The sequence below is a fragment of the Stigmatopora argus genome, chromosome 4 (genome assembly GCF_051989625.1).
Source record: "Stigmatopora argus isolate UIUO_Sarg chromosome 4, RoL_Sarg_1.0, whole genome shotgun sequence".
In the NCBI taxonomy this organism is placed as follows: Eukaryota; Metazoa; Chordata; class Actinopteri; order Syngnathiformes; family Syngnathidae; genus Stigmatopora; species Stigmatopora argus.
In genome coordinates this window covers 5,414,450-5,437,115 of record NC_135390.1, presented here as the reverse complement: position 1 = coordinate 5,437,115, position 22,666 = coordinate 5,414,450, and the positions used below count along the sequence as shown (strand labels likewise).

The window sequence follows — 22,666 nt, the reverse complement described above, 5'->3', positions numbered from 1 at the left end:
TGAAACTATATGTATTTTTATGATTTTTTAATTTGTAAAACCACCTGCTATTTGCAAATATTGTTTTGTCGGGTCTTCATCTCTGAAACCACTGTATTATGTCATGCAAACAGCGTGGCCAGCCATGGATTTAAAGTGACTGAAGTAAAGAAAAAGCACCTCAGGGTTGTTCGCTCTTCGTAAGGCATTATAATTCACTGCCACTGCTTCAATGCTGGTTTGCTGTATTATCTTTTCAGTCTTTCTCAACAGTTTTGTCGTTCTAGCCTTTTATGTCTTATGTAAGGAGAAATTTAGAAAAAATAATGAATACCACAGAAAAGCAAAGCATTGACAGCTTGCTATGGCAAATGTATCCATCTGCAGCCAACTCTATTTTTGCAGACTGTTCGTACATTTATTTGAGCATTTATTTGGAAATATGCATGGGCATTGCTGTTGCTGTTTATAAGGTGTCTTCATTTTTGTTTTGGTTTTTTTGGCTTACCTTGAAGCAGAGATGGAAACATTCTCACTATTGTAAAATAACTACGTGTTCGGTTTAGATTAGATTAGATTAGATAACTTTATTCATCCCGTATTCGGGAAATTTCATTGTCACAGTAGCAAGAGGGTGAGAATACAGACACAGGAAAATACATTTTAGACATAAATAAATAGGTAATAAATAAGTGAATAAATAAATATTTATAAATAAATACATAAATAAGCGTCTTGCTGAAATATATATATATATACACATATAAATACACCTATATAAATATACATAAACATATATATATATATATATATATATATAAATATACATATATATAAATATACATATACATACATATATATAAGTATATTGTAGCCTTTCCTATATTACTATGAGCACCAGGCAGAGCTTGGTGGCACCGGAGCTGGTGCAACTGGGACTTAATGAAGCACCCGGACCTTCTGCTTGTTGCAACATAGTTATCAACATTGGACATCGCTCAGCTCATTTTCTTAACGCTTTATCCTCATTAGGGTCATGGGGGGTGCTGGCGCTTATTCCAGCTGAGTTCATGTCAGAGGCGGGGGACACCCTGAATCGTTGGCCAGCCAATCACAGGGCACGAGGAGAAACAACCATTCACGCTCACACTCATACCTAAGGGCAATTTAGAGTGTCCAATCAGCCTACCATGCATGTCTTTGGAATGTGGGAGGAAACCGGAGTACCCGGAGAAAACCCACGGAGGCCTGGGGAGAACAAGCAAACTCCACCAGGTGGACCGACCTGAAGTAGTAGGTTACATACTGAAGGTGTGAAATGTGTATCCCTGAAAAAATGACATACTAAAAATGTTGCAGTTATGAAATTCATTCATTCATTTCCCATTCTACTTATACTCACAAGGGTACTCGTGCCTATCCCAGCCAACTGTGGTCCATGCGGCCATAGTGTCATGTTTATCATGTTCATACACTCTTACAATAAGATGGCATGGATGGTGATTTATTTATTTACTTATTTGTGTAGTTAGCTTCCCTCTGTTAACATGCATACTGTGAGCGATTGTTTACGTTACTCATTTACCCTTGAGGCTTGACATTTGAAACTAACATATAGTCCAACATAGTCAGGTTACATAATATCCACTTCCAGCCTACGGACACTGGGCCACAGTAACTATAAAACAGGTCATCTAGTCAGAACAAGGTGGGTGCACTTGTACATGAATTAGTTAAATGAGATCAGGGATTGAATATGTTTAACTCTGGTGGTTTTCTTTACTGTTTATTCTCACAAGGGAACTGGGGCTTATCCCAGCCAACTATGGGCAGTATGTGAGGGACACTCAGAATTGGTTGCCAGCCAATTGCAGGGCACAATGAGACAGACAACCATTCACGCTCATACTCAAACATAGGCACAATTTAGAATAGTCAATCAGCCTACGATGCATGTTTTTGGAATGTGTGGGGGAAACCAGAGTGCTCGGAGAAAAGCCACACATGCACAAGGAGTACATACAGCCTCACAGGAATGCTGGAATCCACTGAGAATTGGACCTTCGATTTTAGAACTGTGAGACGAGAGACGAACATGCTACCTCTTCAATTACCACGTCCCAAGTTAGGAAATTGTTGGTCACACACAACAGGTTTTGTCAGTTGGGATAGGAGGATAAAGTCATTCAGAAAATGAAATGAGATGAGAAAATTATTTTAGTAGGCTCTCTGATGGTGTAGACAATAGAGGTTCACTTTCCTGACTTGGGAGCTGGCAGGTGTGGGCTCGATTCCTGCTGGTGGTGGTGTGATTCTGAGTGCGTATGGCCATTTGTCTCTTTACGTGCCCTACAGCTGACTGGCGACCAGTATGGGGTGTAGTCTCTGCCTTTTGTCCGAAGTCAGCTGGGGTAGGCTCCACCAACACCCGCAACACTTACGAGGAATGAATTTAATGCAGTGGTTCTTAACCTGGGTTCGATTGAACCCTAGGGGTTCGGTGAGTCGCTGTCAGGGGTTCGGTTGAGCCTCTGTTGTGGAGGTCAAGACACACCGACTCATCATGTCTATACACGATAGCATGCCCTGCTTGACCATCACTGGCTGCAGATGATCACATCACATTGCTTGTCCAATCAGTGCTGCGAGGAATTTATATATCTTGAATTTGAAAAAAAATATATATATATATATTTTACACTAAAGTAGGGTTCGGTGATGCGCATATGAAACTGATGGGGTTAGGTAGCTCTAACAAGGTTAAGAACCACTGCTTTAATGTCTCTCAAATTATTAAGACATGTTGCACTGCATTTAATAAAGACATTATTGCACACTTTCATACGGGTAATTTACGTGTCAAATATCTTACTTTGTTCACGTTTTTGAATGTTGCATATAGCGCGATACTTAAAACTTGTAGTAAATAATAGATTGCCACATTGAACTAATACCCTTTGTCACCAATGAGTGATTTGAAAAACCAGCAGAGAGACTACCTTTTCAATAATTCAATGAGACATTCTTCAAATTTCTCTAATAATGTTGGCCATTCGATCACTCTAATGTGTACATCAAACCATGGAATCGGGTTTCTGTTTTGTCTGCTCCACTCTATTGTGAGCTTTCTAATTAAAATAATCTCTTTTGTAGAGTTGACATATATCCACTATATGTGTACAGTGGTACCTCGAGATACAAGCTTAATTTATTCCGGGACTGAGCTCGTATGTCGATATTCTCGTAACTCGAACGAACGTTTCCCATTGAAATGAACTAAAAACAAATTAATTCGTTCCAACCCTCTGAAAAAACACCAAAAACAGGATATTGGATTGGAAAAAAATGTTTTATTTCTTCTAATCGCCATCTATTAACAAAGTGACACATAACTAGTGGTTTAATATTACTAAAATGTGTTTAATAGAACTAAAATTAGACGGATTTTGCGGAGGGTAGAGAAGGGACATAGAGGAAGGCGGGGGGTCGAGCGGGGGACACTTTTTGCACCGGTGAATCGTAATATAACATAAACAAATTTAAATGAACTTGGATTAATAATAATAATCAGACATAGGCTTTGTCATCATCATTGACTTGACAAAAGCCTAATTGTCATCATACCTAGAAACTGCGTATGACGAAATTGGTAGTGCTTCTCCATAAGGTGCGTTTTCCCGGCTAAAGACCCAAATAAGGGCTCATTTCGGACTCGTAATTTGGCATTCTGCCGTGATGGATACATCACATCACCCCCCGAGCGGATCACTTACCTCTCACTGTCTTACACTTACCTTCAGTCAGCCAGTAGTTTTGGTAGTTGGTAGTGCTTCTTCATAAGGTGCGTTTTCCCGGCTAAAGACCCAAATAAGTGATCATTTCGGACTCGTAATTTGGCATTCTTCCGTGATGGATACATCACATCACCCCCCGAGCGGATCACTTACCTCTCACTGTCTTACACTTACCTTCAGTCAGCCAGTAGGAGGCAGATCACCGCCCAACGTCTATTCATATTACCTCACCCCGAGCAGCAGCTGGAACAGATTGTGACCAGGGTGGTATGGGTCCCCGATGATGTTCCTGGCTCTGCTGAGGTACACTGAAAAAATGCAACGCTCTGCAGAGACATTACAAAGAGGTATAGTTGTGACCAGAGATATTACACGAGGAGTTGCAGGGGAGAGAGCCAGTGCCCCTGATGTTCTTATGAGCAGCCAACGAGAAGAAATATACTATACTCGTATTAGCGATCGCTCCGGCATTCGCGCTGATTGACGGAAAAAACACTGAAAAAAATGCAGCACTCCGCCCATTGCTCGTAGATATCTGTTATACACGAAAGGGATGCGGCAAAAAAGACAGTGTGCTGCAATCATAAACAGCCTTTCAGGTCTTGGCCACCTGGCTTTCTCGTATCTCAAAAATTTTCTCGTATCTAGAGATAATTTTTTGCTCGATATTTTATTCGTATCTCGAAATGCTCGTATGTACCACTGTATTAGGTTTTTCGCGGGCGGATGATTCGCCTAAAGACGTTTCGCCGACGGACGTTTGACAGACGGACAGGTCGCCGAATGGACGTTCCGCCGAACGGAGGTTTCGCGGAAACGGGATTCGCGCGCTCGCCCCGCCCCCGGATTGTGTGTGTACAAGTTTTTCAACCTCGGCCCGCGGGCCATATACGGCCCGTTGGGATTTTTTCTCCGGCCCGCCGCTGGCGTTGTTCAAATTATAGTAAAAATCAATGATTCATTTCCCTTTAGAGTGTCCAATTAGCCTACCATGCATGTTTTTGGAATTTGGGAGGAAACTGGAGTACCCAGAGGAAACCCATGGGAGAACAAGCAAACTCCACACAGATGGACATGACCTGGATTTGAACCCAGGACCCTAGGCCTGTGAGATCGTAGTGCTAATCACCCGCGCCACCGGGCCGCCCTGGAACAAAGGTATCTTAAAATATACCACACTCTTTGCCGTATTAGCTCCTGAGTGTTGCTGAATTCAAATCACATCTCTAGCCGGAGCTAGACTGCCCCAGGTTTGGCTTGTGACTCATCAAAAAGGGAGGAGAGAGCATTAGGTAACATAGAGGTATCCTGGTCATTCATTATGCATGATTCATCCATGTAAAAAAATTACTGTGTAGAGAAATAAGGACAATTTCAATAACTGAGCATACTCAGAGCATGGCAATGCAAGAGCTCTGTGCTAATGAGCTGTTGTTCACATGATTATGGGTAAAAAGAAGATACTTTATTATGTTTTTCTGGTTATGGTTGTTTTATTAAAAGGTCAAGACCATAACGTATTAATCATTATTTTTTTATGAATGCGCTCAGTCTTAATTCATGTGAATCACCAAATTTCAACTGCAATCGAACCTCACAAACTGGATCTGATAAGTTTGATTCTTGCTTTTTTTAACACAGGGCTAACTGTCATGTTCTTTAACCTACAATGACTCTCTTGTCAGCAAATAATTAGGCCAAAAAAAAGGGACGGGGCACCACACCTGCGACTGACTGGTGTATCTAGTATTTAAGAACACCTGCTACATTCAAGAGTTTGTTTAATAAATAATATTTTTGTAAATATTGATTCCTTTTCCTGAATTGTGTGTGGATCCATCTTTCATCGGCCTGCCGAACACAACACTAACATACTAAAGCAAATGAGCACTTTTCTAAACAGTACAGACTGCTATAATCAATGTGCAATACAAACTTGCCATCCCATAAGTAATACAATTCTTGTGCAATATAACTGTCATACACTAGAATTATCATTCATCATATTTCCATACAATTCTCATGAATAAACTACATCCTATGGAGTGGTCGCCAGTCAATCCTAGGGCACACAGAGAGACAAACAACTATTCGCACTCACACTCATACCACCACCAGAAGGAATCGAGCCCGCGAGTGAACCTGTACACCATCAGGTGGCACTCTTCTATGTAGTTTTTATTTTTCTATCTAATATTCTCTGAAATAATGAGGAGAAGCTCTAATTTTACTATGTAACATGTGAAATATGAATATAATAAAGGTGATTCCGATTGCATTTAGGTCTAGCTGTGCATGCACATGTGGTTGTAGGCGTGTGCATGCTTCTTCACTCGCATGTTTATTCGCATACATCGGTGTGTGTTTTCTAAGAGTATTGCTGTTGTGTATTGTGTTGTCCTGAATTGAGTTTCTCTTTACACTACTGTCATTCAAGTACCTAAATGTTCACAGTACTTCATCCTATGTTGTATTTGCATTGTTTACATCACGTGTCAAAGTGGCGGCCCGGGGGCCAAATCTGGCCCGCCGCATCATTTTGTGTGGCCCGGGAAAGTAAATCATGAGTGCCGACTTTCTGTTTTAGGATCAAATTAAAATGAAGAGTATAGATGTATATTAAATTTCCTGATTTTCGCCCTTTTAAATCAATAATTGTAATTTTTTAAATATTTTTTTCTGTGTTTTTAGTTCAAAAATCATTTTGTAAAATCTAAAAAATATATTAAAAAAAGCAACAATAAACATTATTTTAGATCTATAAAAAACTGAATATTCAGGGCTTTTGATCCAGTTCTTTTAATCCATTTATTAAAAAAAAATCTAAATATTATATCTAAAATGGTCCGGCCCACATGAGATCTGGTCACCATGAATGTGGCCGGCCAACCAAACTGGGTTTGGCACCCCTGGTTTACATGGTGTAGCTAGTGTATTGTACTGTCCATATTAATTAACAATCTATGAATACACAATTTATTCTCACGCAGTGGACAGTTATGTGTTATAGTGTTTTAATTTTTGCAAGTTTTGAACAGTTTTTGGGAGTGCTAGTATGCTCTGTCCTTCCTGTGTTCTCCCACTGCATGCATGTCTGTCCATAAGTGCTCTGAGATTGGCTGGCAAACAGTTCAAGGTGTACCCCACCTCCTGCCCATAATTAGATGGGATAGGCTCCAGCCCCCCCCCCCCCCCCCCCCCCACAACCTTCATGAGGATAAATCTCCCACTGTCTTAGCCCAATATCTAAATGAAACTTGATTGCACTGAATAGACCACGTGTGTCAAAGTGTCGGCCCGGGGGCCAAATCTGGCCCGCCGCATCATTTTGTGTGGCCCGGGAAAGTAAATCATGAGTGCAGACTTTCTGTTTTAGGATCAAATTAAAATGAAGATTATAGATGTATATTAAATTTCCTGATTTTCCCCCTTTTAAATCAATAATTGTAATTTTTTAATCAATTTTTTTTCTGCATTTTCTAAAAATATATATAAAAAAAGCTAAAATAAACATTGTTTCAGATCTATAAAAAAACTGAATATTCAGGGCTTTTAATCCAGTTATTTTAATCAATTTATAAAAAAAATATCTAAATATTATATCTAAAATGGTCCGGCCCATGTCCCGCGAACCAACCCGAGTCTGACACCCTTGGAATAGACTGAACGGAAGCAAGTAAGTACGCAAGCAGAGGTCATCCTGTCTAGAATTTGCGAAACACAGATCGTACGAGACTTCCGAGTTTCTCGATGACTGCTGTTTGTTTTATGAGTTTTAATTATTTTTTTCCGGCTTGCGGCCAGGCCCAGTAGGAAAAAAAGCAAAAAACGAAGAACAGAAAAAAATAATAAAAAAACAACAACTCCAAAAATAAATTATTTTGAAAAACGGTTTGGCCATTTTTGTTTGTAAGGTGAATGCAATATGGTTTTGTACAAATTCAGTCATTTCAGAGTAGTATTTTCTTTTTTTTAGTGGCGGGAATCCACAAAACGATGAACTATGAATTTAGAGAGGAGGGCTAATACAAAAGAATTCCTTTATTATTTTTCTGATTGTTTACGTAATAGTCTCAGGCAATCGTTCATTTAGAACTACAGCCTGTGAGAGCCATTAAACAAGATATTAAATGTTGCATATATATCTTAAGTTACAAAGCAATAAGGGTAATAGTATGCACAGTATTATTCATAATGAACAAAGGAAATGTCTATTCACTATAAATGTATTTATTTGTATTATCAGAGCATTCGTTTTGGTTTAGTTTTTGTCATTATTTGACAGCTGCCTTTATCAACATTGTTTTTACCAGTCGCATAAATTCAAGCTGAATAAGTGAATGAATAACTGTCTTGCCACCAATTCAGGGTATCCCTCGCCTAGTACCCATAGTTGGCTGGGATAGGCTCCAGCACCCCCCGGGATCCTGGCGAGGATTAAGCCGTTTGGAAATGAATGCATGAATGAAAAAGTGAATAACTGATTACAAAATTTAGTTGACATAGCTTCCATGAACTCAAAAAATTGTAAATGTAAACACCTGCTACTCGGTTTAGCTTCACATACCTCCCTCCAATTGAAGATAATGGAAATGTTTGACTTCATCGTAATAAGATAAATGTGAACTGCACATTAGAGTCTAATGACTTGTAATATTTTTAAAATTGTTCTGAAGTGTACAGTGCACGGCATTGTAATGCATTTGGTTGACACTTTTTCCTCCACATTAAGGAGTTTTTGATTTGGAGAAAAATACATACTACATTTGTATTTGAGCTCAGTAAAGAGCATTCATGTGCACACATTGATTTGGTTCATGTCATTGACATCAACAAAAAATATGTCATGCTTGAGGGATTTGTTCAAATGAAGCAAATATGCGTGGGTAGGATTTTCTTCACTGACTCACAGCTCTCTTTATTTGGCAAACAAGTTTTCATGATGTTGAGAACTGATAATCATGTGTAAGTTTAAATTATGTGTCTATCATTTGATGTATATAAAGTTTAATGTGTAGATGTAGTTTTTGTCATTGTTCGAACAAAGGGACTCGGTAAGTACTTACTCTATCAAGTACTATCATTCACTTTATTTTTTGTTTAGATTTTTATTTTTAAATTAATCTCACCAAAACGATTTGCATTCAAGCAAAATAATCAGTACACGAATCCCTCGATTTTGCGGTTAATGGGGACCAGACAAGGCCGCGATAAACGAAAAACCGCGAAGTAGGGTCACCCCTGTTTATATATATATATATATATATATATATATATATATATATATATATATATATATATATATATATATATATATATATTTTTTTTTTTTTTGAACTTCAGTGCTGAGTCCTTGTAGCAAGCGGGGGACAGGGGAGTGACTTCCGCTTGCGAGTTTCAGCGTGGATTTTCACATTTTTTTTGAACTTACAAAAAAAGGTTTTTAACCCCCAAAAATTTTGCCCAGAAAAAAACGTGATGAAGTGAAACCGCAATAGTTGAAGCCGCGATATTCGAAGGATTACTGTATTCAGCTATGCTTCTCTCAGGAAAGCAATACAGAGCTCAACCATTTGTCACTCGCTGTTCAGAAACAACATTATGTAGCACCCAACATGAGACTGTACAGAATACAGATGAGCCTGGGTGTGAAGGGGTTGGGACAATATCTACTGATTTTCGAGTGCCAATCAATCAACTCAATGGTTCCTATTTTTATAGATCGTTGTTTGTGCGCTCTGGCGCGACCGGGCCACGTCTGTGTTGGTATTTGGTGGATACCTGTGACAATATGAACATCTCATCACACTAAGGGTGTGTCGTTGCAGACACAACACAATTACAATCTTGTGGAAATAAGGCCAAAAAAGCCTATCACAGCTGACTTTGGGCCAGAGAAGGGGGGGGACACACAATCAGTTCGTTCTGGTTTAGGGAGGAGGAGGCTAATGTTTGGCAGGTGGTAAAATGCATGTCAATTCAAAATTTAAATATTTAAACTTATGTTATGTTTGGTGAAATATCAATTCAACTATGATTGTCTTGTACGACTTTTCATAATTTTCCAAAAATATGCATGGCTTACATCGTCAAGATGGGCGATAGCAAGATTTGGGAACACACTCGCATTGAGAATAACTTTCTTGGGGTACATGATGAAAAACAAAGAAGTCTGTGACAAATGGGGGTCGAAGGCACACAAAAAGCATCATTAAGACGCAGATCTCTCCGAGCCAATGGGACGCACGCCAAGGGGGTATTGAGAGATGTGAGAGCAAATCTATCACTCCATTAAAAAAAACAGAATGCTTCAAATGTTTTTGTTTTGTGGGAAGTTTGAATCTTTTAGACGTAGCGTTTTCCGAACTTCTTTTGTAATTAGAGGTACCACTGTATAGTGAGAAAATATTCCACATAAAATGTAAAATATATCTTACAGCAGAGGTCTCCAAACCGACCCTCGAGGGCCGCTGGCGGTGCAGGTTTTTGTTTTTGAACCTTTTCTTTTTTTCATTCATTCATTTTCTGAACTGCTTTATGCTCATTAGGGTGGCGGGGGTGCTGTAGTCTATCCCAGCTGACTTCGGGCCAGAGGCGGGGGACACCCTGAATCGGTGGCCAGCCAATCGCAGGGCATGAGGAGACGCACAACCAGTCACGCTCACACTCATACCTAGGGGCAATTTAGAGTGTCCAATCAGCCAACCTTGCATATTTTTGCAATGTGGGAGGAAACCTACAATACCCAGAGAAAACCCGTGCAGGCTCAGGGAGAACATACAAACTCCACACAGGTGGACCAACCTGGATTTGAACCTAGGACCCCAGAGCTGTGAGGCTAACGCCACCTCTGTGCTACATACAGTATATGGGCTTCACAAACGCAAATGAAAAATAGGGCGCTGCTGTGAACAGTTTGCGCTTAACACACTATGAATGAAACCCAAGATTTTATCCAGTTCAGTCCAGACGCACAAATTCTTCTACCATGATCTAATCCCCAAAACCATTTATTTTATTTCAGCTCCTTATGCACACCTTACTCTGACTTGAGCCCAAAATTATTTTATTGAAGTTAATTCATTACTAATTAAGATTTCAATGTACTAGTTCTTCTATCACATATGCACGGAAAGATGTGTGCTTGTAGGCTGTCAATGTATTCCTTCATCTTTTAAACCAGTGGTGTCAGACTCGGGTTGGTTCGCGGGCCGCGTTAACGTCAACTCGATTTCATGTGGGCCGGACCATTTTAGATATAATATTTAGATATTTTTTTTATAAATGGAATAAAAGAACTGGATTAAAAGCCCTGAATATTCAGTTTTTTATATATCTAAAACAATGTTTATTTTAGCTTTTTTTTATATATATATTTTGATTTTACAAAATTATTTTTGAACTAAAAACACAGAAAAAAATGATTAAAAAAAATTACAATTATTGATTTAAAAGGGGGGAAAATCAGGAAATTTAATATACATCTATACTCTTCATTTTAATTTGATCCTAAAACAGAAAGTCGGCACTCATGGGTTACTTTCCTGGGCCACACAAAATGATGCCGCAGGCCAGATTTGGCCCCTGGGCCGCCACTTTGACACATGTTCTAAACAGTGCAGTTACATACTTAGTAGTTTCTGTTTTTGACATCACATGCCCTCCACTGGTTTGAAGTGAATTGGCCTTCCTTGGTGTTTATTTGTCAAGATGTAAACACCATAGCAATGCCCGTGGAACAAGCTTATCTCACTTGCACACAAATTGTGGTTCAAAGTCCTTTGGTTATTTTATGATAGAGAGCACACTTGCAGTACAGCACAGCAACAGGGTGGGCAGGGGGCAGTAGAAGCCTGATTACAAAAGCAGTGATAATTGCATGAACCCAATAGAGGATTTGGGAGAGACACAAGCGCCATCCTCAAAAAAATAAACATTATTTAGGTTAGCTGTGTCCTGGGGAAGTGAAGCTGTTGCACTGGACACAGATTTTCTGTTGGCTTTGTTAGTCTAGTAAACAATGTGCATACTGTATGCAACACCACGAGTACAATCCCCTAGGGTCAATCTAATTTGCGATTATATGGATGCACAACTGTCAAGCTGTTACCGGAATAACACTGCTACCAGAAATCTTCCCACCACCTTGTCATTTAGTAATTTCTAATCAATGGCTACATTTTTTGTGCTTAACTGCTTTGTAATATTTTTGCAAGACCGCACATACATCAAATAAGACGTCAAAATATTTGTCATAATGTGATTACTGTAATACCTTGACAAATGAGTGTCCCAACATACGAGAAATTTTAGATACGAGGAAAATTCCGAGCAAATTTTTGCCTTGAGATACAAGACATCTAAAGATGGAAATTAGCCCTCGACTACAATCTTACATATTTACATATATATGTTCATTACCATGAATATAACCATATTCATTAATATTTGCTGTCCCTTATTAAATAAATCAAACTCAAACAAATTTGAAATACGAGCATTATTGACTCGGTCATGCAATCTCCCGCTAACTGGTTATCTTTTAACCATATTAAACGAAGGCTCTCCATCCTGTTATGAATGTCACTGCGCAGCCTGGAAATGACGGTTAGCCGGCTTGCTTTGGACCCATTTTTTCCCTTAAATTTGCACTGATTATTGCAAAAAAGGAAACTTGTACGGCCGGTGCTCATAGATATCTTTTCGCGGGGGAGATGCAATGAGAAAGCTGTTCTCATAAGCAGCCTCTCACATACTCGGCGGGTTGGCGGCCGTATCAGGAACCATCTTGTATGCTTGTTTCTCAAATTTGTCTCTTATCTCAAAGCAAAAATTTACTGGGAATTTTACTCATATCTCAATATTCACGCATGTTGGGACACGTATGTCAAGGTATTACTATTATAAATGGACTCCAACTATTATATTACTGCTTTCCGACCTTTGAATAGTTGGCTTCTATCACATTAAATCAAACGCTTATACATTCTAGTGCCTCCCTTTTTGCAATCCTCGCATGTATTCGTGTACTCACACATCCTGCGATGGGATACAATCCCAGGCCCAGTCATAGTGCACAAGAGCAGGGACAAAGTGACTCATCACCAGATGGCTGAGTGTCACACATCCCTGCCACCAGGAACCCTTATGCTTTTACCACCTGGACAAGACCCAAAGTGACATGGCCTTGGAGGGTGGCCACTCAGGATATAGACAGCAAGGACCACACATAACAAGATGCTTGCCAAGCTTCTGTTTTTCTCTTACATTTATACCTTCAAAGTCAAATCTAAATCTGGTTGACCTCACACGTTGTCATATTTAAAAAGGTAGACCTGGAGCATCTTACAATAAAAATATTTTGTAAGTCTCATACTCTTGCCAGTGGATGAGTGTTCAGTGCATCGGCCTCAAAGTTCTGAGATCGAGGGTTCAATCCAAGGTTCGGACCTTCCTGTGTGCAGTTTGCATGTTCTCCCCAGGGTTGTGTGGGTTTCCTCCCACATCCCCAAAACCTTCATGATAGGCTGGTTGAACACTTAAAATTGCCACTAGGAATCTGTGTGCGTGAATGGTTGCTGGCCACCGATTCAAGGTGTCCCCTCGCATGGTGCCCATAGTTGGCTGGGATAGGCTCCAGCAATGAATGACTCTTGCACCTAAAAATGTGGTTTTGTACAGGCACTGTTTTTTTTTAAATCACCATCATACAAATTGAAATATAAATTAACCAATAAGACTCTGTGACAAAATGTAATCATACCAAATTCTAGTGTAATTTTTGTAAATCCTGAAGTAAAATGTAAGTTGGCTTGCATATACAGACGCTCCCCTACTTACGAACGAGTTAGGTTCCGAGCGATTGTTCATAAGTTGAATTTGTTTGTAAGTTGATTCAGTGCTATATTTTATATTATAATTTATGTTTAAGGCCTATATAAGTATATTGAAGGTTTATATAAGTGCATTTGTATGTTTAAGGCTTGTATAAGTAACACGCATTGGTTTGTACTGAAAAAAACATTTAATAAAATGGAGAGAATATGTACAGTACTGTATAGAGAGAGAGAGAGAGAGAGAGAGAGAGAGAGAGAGAGAGAGATTTATGTATTAGAAACAGGCCGAAAGAAGCGATCTAACGACGATTGCACAGTTTTCTTCTTTTTTTCATCATAAATGATGCGGTAGCACTGTATGGCATCATTCAATTGATTTGCAAACTTTGTGCAACGTTCAATATTTGGGTCCTGCTGCTCGATCTTTCTGTTTATAAATGGTACTGACGGTCGAACGATTCAAGTTGTATGCCAGTGAAACGCTCACCACTTCATCAAGCTTCGTTATTATTGCCACTCGTTTCAAATGAAATGGCTTGCCTCTTCCTTGCAACTCCCTCAATAGAAGCCTTTCACTTTTTACCAACCATATTCAATAATGGATGCACGAGATATTTAATGATACAAATGAAAAAGGTTCTTTGCTCACTGGAGATACGTTCACGCACTTCCGCATTGCAACGAAGAAGGTAGATGCTGGGTGAGCTGAGCCCTCACAGCGCCAGGCGTATTAGCGGCGGAAAGAAGCACTACTCGGAAAAAAATACAAAATTGGACTTAAGAAAATTTTTCGACTTAAACGCAATTTGCAGACATGTTCGTATGTACCGTTGTTCGTAAGTTGAATGTTCGTAAGTAGGGGAGCGTCTGTAGTTCACTTTTGTGTGAACAAGTGACTTGGAGAATTCTATAGTTGTGACTCAGTTAAGCAGAGGTGTGATCAGTTTTCTTCTATTTCATTGGACATATTAGTGATTGGTTTTCAGATTTTTACAAAAAATATTTTTAGCTTTTATTATTATTATTTTTACTTTTTTAGAAAAAAAAACATGGAAACTGCTTAAAGACGCTTACTGTTATTATAATTATTTTTCATTACATTTTCCTTGGCCGTCTTTCAATTCGCAGCTTTTTGTTATCAGCAGTGATCACTGACCGAGCCGGACAGCTTTATTTATATTGTGTAAAAAAACATTATCACTCCCTTAAATGCAGAACCCTGTTTGAAATCTATCACTTTTAGGCACCCCCTCTAAACTACAGTTCCATTGTATTTCTTGTCACCATCATCCACAATAATTGTTTAAACTTCAGGTATATTTTGTGAGAACTTTAAATTTTGTGTTAAATTCCACCTTGCAAAATGGTTCTTTTACATGGGCCACGTCTTACCTACCATCTTGTTTACTTCCTCTCATGCACATATGCACACATCCTCCCTTCCCCCTTGTTCTTGGCTCAAGCATCAGTTATAGGCTCACTGTTATAGGCTTAGCCAGGTCGAGTCCTCTTCTCATCTGCTCTTTGCTTGTCTGTGTTATATTAGGTAAATAAATTAGCACAGTGCCCTCCTCTTCTAATGAGGACGTGGTCACATGACATTTCTTTCTCCTATGGTTTAGTTAAGCAGTTTGAGAGGTTGGTTGCAGTATAATTTCTTCTTCACAGGACTCAATGGAACCTGCCCAGAAACCTGTTAGGTATGTACGAAGCTTTTTCACCCCACCTCCTCTTCCTAATCATTAGTTTTCTTGTTGGTGACATTTCTAAGATGGGTTTTGAATTAAAAAAATAAATAAAAATAAATTTCTTTGAAGATTTCTGTAAGAGCATAATGCATTTTACTATGACAATGTGATATATACATTAAAAAAATACTCTACTCGAGAAAATACAGTGTGACCCAAAAAAGGGGAACATTTGAAGGTTGTATTGGCAGCCATGACTTGCGTCAAAAGCACTTGCGAGACAATGGCCTTGAGTAAGTAAACTCTGCCATTTTAGGAACCACGGTTGAATTCAACACAAAGTTCACAGTGTCCCAGCTAAGATGATGCAGTGGTAACTGAGGAGATCAACACCAGATTTCAAGAATGCATTTGTACAGCAGGATGGCATTTAGAGGATGTAATTCTTAGAAGATGATCATTTCATCATTGTATCGGAACAAGGGCGCTTCACTCTGCTGACCTCACGTGGACTACTTATTTATTGATTTACAGTGGTACCTCGTCATACGACCGTTCGTCATACGGAATGCTCGTCTTACGGGGGAAATTTCGATCGAATAATTCGCCCGTGATGCGGTCAAAGTTTCGTGATGCGACCAAGCCAGGTTGCCATGGCATTTTTTTTGGCATATCTTTCGTGTATAACAATATTTACGAGCACCGGATGAGCTATTCAGACCAGGAAACGCACAACGCGCATGTGCGGTGAAAAGAGGGCTTTCTGGGTAATGAAGTATACTCGTGCTCGCAAAAGTATCCCCGGTAGCAACTTTATCATAGGCGCCGTTCGAGGGGATGCGAACACAGATGCTACAAGCTAAAAGGAGCCGCTAGCCAGCGCCCCTGAAGCTCCCATGAGCAGCGGGGCGATCGCTGATAAAAGACTCTGCTCGTTGGCTGCTCATAAGAACATCGGGGGCACTGGCTCGCAACAGCATCCCCGGTAGCAACTCTATCATAGTCGCCGTTCGAGGGGATGCGAACACAGATGCTACAAGCTAAAATGAGCCGCTAGCCAGCGCCCCCGAAGCTCCCATGAGCAGCGGTGCGATCGCTGATAAGACTGCTGCTCGTTGGCAAGTGGTCGTGCGTTCTCCGATTGTGAGGACATTTGTGTGCATCATTTTCGGAATATTTTGAAGGGAATAGTACGACAGCAAACAGCCCATCGATAGCGAACGTGAGGGTGGAGTGTTTGTTCTGTTTACGAGTGCGTTGTGTGGAAGAAAAAAAAAACCAAAGCCCCTCTCCCCTCGGCGAAATCCGGCCAATTTTAGTTAGATTAAACACTTTATTTCTATTAAACCACTCGTTATTTATTACTTTGTCAATATATGGCGAATTATAAGAAATAAAACATTTTTTTTCAATCCAATATCCTGTTTCTGGTGTTTTTTTCAGAGAGTTGGAACGAATTAATTTGTTTCCCATTCATTTCAATGGGAAACTTTACCTCGAGTTACGAGTAACTTGTCATACGAGCTCAGTCCCGGAACGGATTAAGCTCGTATCTCGAGGTACCACTGTATTTGTCCGTCTGCTGTTATTTGTGCACTATGTGGTGAAAGCTTTGAAATCTCATTATACTTGTATAATGACAATACAGTGGTACCTCGACATACGAGTGCCACGACATACGAGCAATTTGAGATACGAGTAAAATTTTGGGCAAATATTTATCTTGAGATACGAGACACATTTTGATATACGAGCATACAGCGGACGCGAGAGGCTGCTCATAAGAACATCATTGTCTTTCTGGTCGCAACTCCCTCGTGTAATGTCTACAAGCACTGGGCGGAGCGTTGCATTTTTTTTGCATGTTTTTTTCCCATTAGTCTGTGCAAATGGCATATATACTACTTCTCGTTGGCAAGTGGTCCTACTGTGAGGAAATTTGTGTGCATCATTTTCGGAATATTTTGAAGGGAATACAAAAGCAAACAACCCTCGATACGTTGCATCTGAAAGTCAGGGTGGAGGCAGGGCAAACAGAGCCAACCCGGGAGAAGAAAGGTATACAAATTTAAAACAAAATTAGAATGAAGTTTAGTTTAAGGTTAGATTGAATTTATTTTTGAGTGTGTCTGTATCGTAATCCAAGTTCATTTAAATTTATTTATGTTATGTTACAAGCGCGTTGCCGTGCAAAATCCCCCCCCCCCCTTCTCTCTGTCAGTCTCTCTTGCCGCTCCCCGAAATCCGTCTAATTTTAGTACTATTAAACACATTTTATTACTATTAAACCAATAGTTATTTGTTACTCTGTTAATAGATGGTGAATCAGAACAAATAAAAATGTTTTTCCAATCCAATATCCTGTTTTGGGTGTTTTTTCAGAGGGTTGGAACAAATTAATTTGTTTTTAGTTCATTTGTATGGGAAACGTTCGTTTGAGTTACGAGTAAATCGACATACGAGCTCAGTCCCGGAACGTATTAAGCTCGTATCTAGAGGTACCACTGTAAAAGCATTCAATTCAATTTTAAGATCTCATCTCAATTTTTGAACCTCTTTATCCTCACTAGGGTCGTGGGGGGTGCTGGAGCCTAGTATGTTTCATTCATTTATCTTCAACCTACACAAGGGACTATTGCTGGTAGATCACTGTCCCCATCCCCAAATAGTCTTTTTTAAACATTACAGACACTGCTCAGACTCCCATTATACCCATTAGTTCTTGTAAATTTAAACTGTAAACAAAAACACCCAAGGTTTATTTACCACGTTTGACGTGTGTATGCGTGTTTACTGGAGCAGAAGTCAGAACATTTGTTTGGAAAGTTTGTGCTGACGAATTCATGGTGGCAGGGCAGTGGTGCAGAAGATGCTCTGGGGGGCAAAGAGAAAGAGGCGGAATAAAGCGAAGTTGTTCCGTCATCCTGCTGTGTTCGTCTCTATGCATCTATAAAAAAAAATACCCAGCTGGGTTTGCCGCTCCCTCCATAGGATCAGACGCTGGGAAAAGGGGGGAGGAAAAGTCAACATGACAGGGACAAAGTAAAGACGTGGCATTGGCCTTCCTTTAAAATGCATTATTTTTACAGTGTGTGTGTGTGCGCGTGTCATTGTGGGTGAGGTCGTTTAACTGACGTCATGTGTTTATGTCACCAGCTTTCCTCATTAGCACACTATGGTCATTTGCAATGGACATTAAAGGAGAAAACCAAGCTCCCTGTTTAACAATTGTATTTTCATAACTGTTGCTTTGGAGGGAACATCAGGACTGAGCCTCTTCAAGTCAACACACTTTACTCATTCTTTTTTCTTTATTGTTTTGACATTAAGCGTTACTCTAATTTAAAATATTTCCAATCTGAATCCTCCCATTTCTGTCAAATATTAAAGCAGGTGATGCTAATCAACACCCTTTGACTATATGACTGACAATTAATTGCGAGGCAATTAAATATGACAAATATATGGATAATATGATAAAAATTAATTGCAAAATTAGATTTTTACAATGGTAATATAGGCGGCCCGGCGGTTGAGTGATTACCGCGTCGGCCTTACAGCTCTGGGGTCCTTGGATTGAATCAAAGTCAGTCCTACTGTGTGGAGTTTGCATCTTCTCCCCAGGCCTGCGTGGGTTTTCTCTGGGTACTCCGGTTTCCTCCCACGTTCCAAAATCATGCATAGTAGGCTGCTTGGACACTCTAAATTGCCCCCTACGCATGAGTGTGAATGGTGGTCCATCTCCTCGTGCCCTCCGATCGGCTGGCCACCGATTCAGGGTGTCCCCCGCCTCTGGCCCGAAGTCAGCTGGGGTAGGCTCCAGCACCCCGTGACCCTGGTGAGGATACGCACTTCAGAAAATGAATGAATGAATGAGCAATGGCAATATACATTCATCCGTTCATTTTCTGAAAAATATTAATACTAATAGTTCAAATTAAATGGGCCTCTATTACAAATAAAAAGAACCAATGGACCCCCCAATGCAAGGTGGAGCAAAATAACTTTTAAAAAAGGCTAATTTTTCACATTGTAAATCCCTTTACTAAAACATACTAGAATCAGTGATTTGATTTGTTACTTTCTTTCATCTAGCAAAATATAATTATGTCACATGCAAGGCTTAGTTATCATGCAAGTTGTAAAAGAATGAACAATTAGGACAGTAACAATAAAATGAGTACTCAGCCATCAGGAAAGACAATGGGAAATGTGCAGTTAAGAGAGGGGCAAGGCGTGCTCAAGTCACTGTTGTGTACTTCCGTTCCTTGTCTTTGCTAATCTATGTCAATTTTTATTTGACTTGGCTAATTTGCATATGAGGACAAGCTGACTCAGTGCTGCAGTCCTTTATTCCAGGGTCAAAAAAATGCTTTGTGTGTACTTACTCCAAGCTGCTACTACATAATCTTTCTGAAGAAGAATGTTTTCTCAAAAAAGATCAATTGGACAAAGTTTGATGTAATGGAAAATGAAATGTCAACAACCCCGACAGGCACAATTACCTCTTGCAACAAGCTAAAAAGCAGAGCGCACCTTGCTGGGAAAAAAATGGAATAATCTCCTCAAGTGCTATGCAAATGACATTGCCTGCAGCAGTATTATCACAGCCATGCAGCTGAGACCACATGCAACTGCCAAAACATATTTTGTCATATTTGACCGTCAAGTTCAGTCTTCACATTACACACCACAGCCCCCGTGTAGTTATATATCTTATTGTTGTGCTAACAGTCAAAGGGAAAGAAAGAAAATCATATAATCTATTAACATCCATATTCTCTCGTAATGTAACCATCAATGGCATTTAGTTTAAAAAGAAAAAGGACACACCCGTGATAATAAGCCTTTCTGTATTCTAGATGTGAGTAAAAGCAGCACCATCTATCAATCCTGTTATCACCTGCGCCTTCAGGATGCATTGATTAAGATTTTGCTCCTGATTTACTCTTGCATGGATTCCTCAAGCACTGGAACGGCAGTCATGCCCAGATGTAGTAAATCTTCATATCATATCATCTCATTTTCTGAACCGCTTTATCCTCATTAGGGTTGCGGGGGGTGCTGGAGCCTATCCCAGCTGACTCCGGACCAGAGGCGGGGGACACCCTGAATCAGTGGTCAGCCAATCGCAGGGCACAAGGAGACGGACAACCATTCACACTCACACCCATACCTAGGGGCAATTTAGACTGTCCAATCAGCCTACCATGCATGTTTTTGGAATGTGGGAGGAAACCGGAGTACCCAGGGGAAAGTCACGCAGGCCCGGGGAGAACATGCAAATTCCACAAAGGTGGACCGACTCTGGATTTGAACCCAGGACCCCAGAGCTGTGAGACCGACGCGCTAACCACTCGCTCCACCGGGCCGCCCACTTAAAAATACGTTACACTAAATTTAAAGCTTCTTGCGCAATACCCGAGGCAAAGATGCTAATGTATTCCACTACGTCTTTCGAGGTCGAGAACTTCTTGCTTCTCCATGCCTCAGAACCGAGTGTTCGTTTTGTCCATTTCGTTTTTTTATACTATCAAACCAGCCACCACTCGCTTTGAAGGGTTTTGCTGGTGTCTTTTTCAGATGCTTGCTTTGGTTTCAAGTCCATGTAGATTCCGCTGGCCTTTTCGCACATTATCGACTCAGTCACACTATCATCCGCTAACTGTTTATCTTTTATCCATATTAAAAGAAGGCTCTCTATCTCGTTATGAATGTCACTGCGCAGCTTGGAAATTATGGTTAGTCCTTTGGAAGGCTTGAATTCCTTTGTAGCATGCTTCTGTGTTAGGGTTATAAGTCTTACATTATTATATACTTGCTTGCAATGAAGAAAGTGCTTCGCTTACTACATCTAAAATGTCTCCTTGCAACGAAGTAAATGCTTTGCTCCTTAATTAGACTAAACAAAAGGGAATCCGAATCCAGTTGGACTGATGGGATGTGGAATTATGGTTAGTCCTTTGGAAGGCTTGAAATCCTTTGTAGCATCCTTCTGTGTTAGGGTTATTGGTCTTACATTATTATATATTTGCTTGCAATGAAGAAAGTGCTTCGCTTACTACATCTAAAATGCCTCCTTGCAACGAAGTAAATGCTTTGTGCTCCTTAATTAGACTATCAAAAGGGAAGCCGAATCCAGTTGGACTACTGGAATGTGGAGAAGATCCTTCGGCTGTACATGACCTTCATTTGTTTTGACTATTTGACATCTCACTTCTGTTTCCCACTACTCCATTGAGAGTTGATACGTCCATTGTAACTAGGGTCCTTGAAGTTAATAAACTAAGAAAAGAAGCATGTGAGGCCAGAACGAAGCGGGGACTAGACTCGATTTCTCCTTGCAAGAAAAAATCCAGAAGATTGTCTTTTCTCTTTATTTGTGCGTGCATTTGGGAATGCCTTTTAGTGAACCTAGTATTCTGCTTAAGGATAGTAGATATTGTCGAAGTACTCCTCTCGTATTGGCGAACCAGCTCAGTCACGCATACACCACTCTCATGTTTTTCGTTTATTTCATGCTTAATATCAATTGTCATCACACGCTTTTTCTTCTCACTACCCTTCATTGCACCGGCTTGCTTTGGACGCATTTTTTCCCCTTAATTCTGCACTGATTAACGCAAAAAAACGCAACTTGTATGCCCAGTGTTCATAGATATCTTTACGTGAGGGAGATGTGGCGAGAAAGTCAGTGCGCTGTTGTCATAAGCAGCCTCTCGCAGACTCGGCCACCTGGCTGTCTCGTATGCGCGGATCTCAAATTTTCTCGCATATCAAGGCAAATATTTGCTCAGAATTTTTTTCATACCTCTTGTGTGTTGGGGCACTCGTATGTCAAAGTACTACTGTATTATGATGGTGTTCCATCGGACGAGTGGTTAGCGCATCAGCCACACTGTTCTGAGGTCGAGGGTTCAATCCCAGGTCGGTCCTCACTGTGTGGAGTTTCCCCTGGGCCTGTGTTTGTTTTCTCCGGGTACTCAGCTTTCCTCCCAATGTCCCAACAACATGCATGTTAGGCTAATTTAATAATCTAAATTGCTTCGCTGTCTGAATGTGAGCGCAAATCGTCATCCATCTTCTTGTGCCCAGCGATTCAGTCGCAATCAATTGAGGGTGTCCCCCACCTTGTCCTGATAGTTGGCTGAGACAGGCTCCTGCACCCCCGCCTCTCTTGTGAGGCTAAGCGGTAGAAAAAATGAAGAAATGACCACAAATTATCTACGTACATCTGAGGAAAAATGATAGTTTGCCCGGAATAAAAACAGAGTAAAAACGCCACTAACATTTTGCAGGGGATTAGTGACCCAAATTATGTCGGTGCCCTTTTAGACATGTGCAGCGGTCATGTTATGTAATTCACAGG

The 22,666-nt window shown here is 40.2% G+C and overlaps 1 protein-coding gene across 4 annotated transcripts in view; it reads left to right on the top strand.

The window, feature by feature from the left end:
* The window catches only part of oxr1a (oxidation resistance 1a), a 136,504-nt gene that overhangs the window by 14,867 nt on the left and 98,971 nt on the right, over positions 1-22,666 (top strand). For 3 of the 4 annotated variants that reach the window (XM_077599214.1, XM_077599218.1, XM_077599210.1), the window contains exon 1: positions 15,150-15,309. The exons of the other annotated variant lie outside the window; for it this stretch is intronic. In XM_077599214.1, coding sequence (XP_077455340.1) covers positions 15,284-15,309 — 26 coding nt within the window. In that variant the 5' untranslated portion in view covers positions 15,150-15,283. Of the gene's footprint in view, positions 1-15,149; positions 15,310-22,666 lie in introns of those variants that run through there. 4 annotated transcript variants of the gene reach the window in all.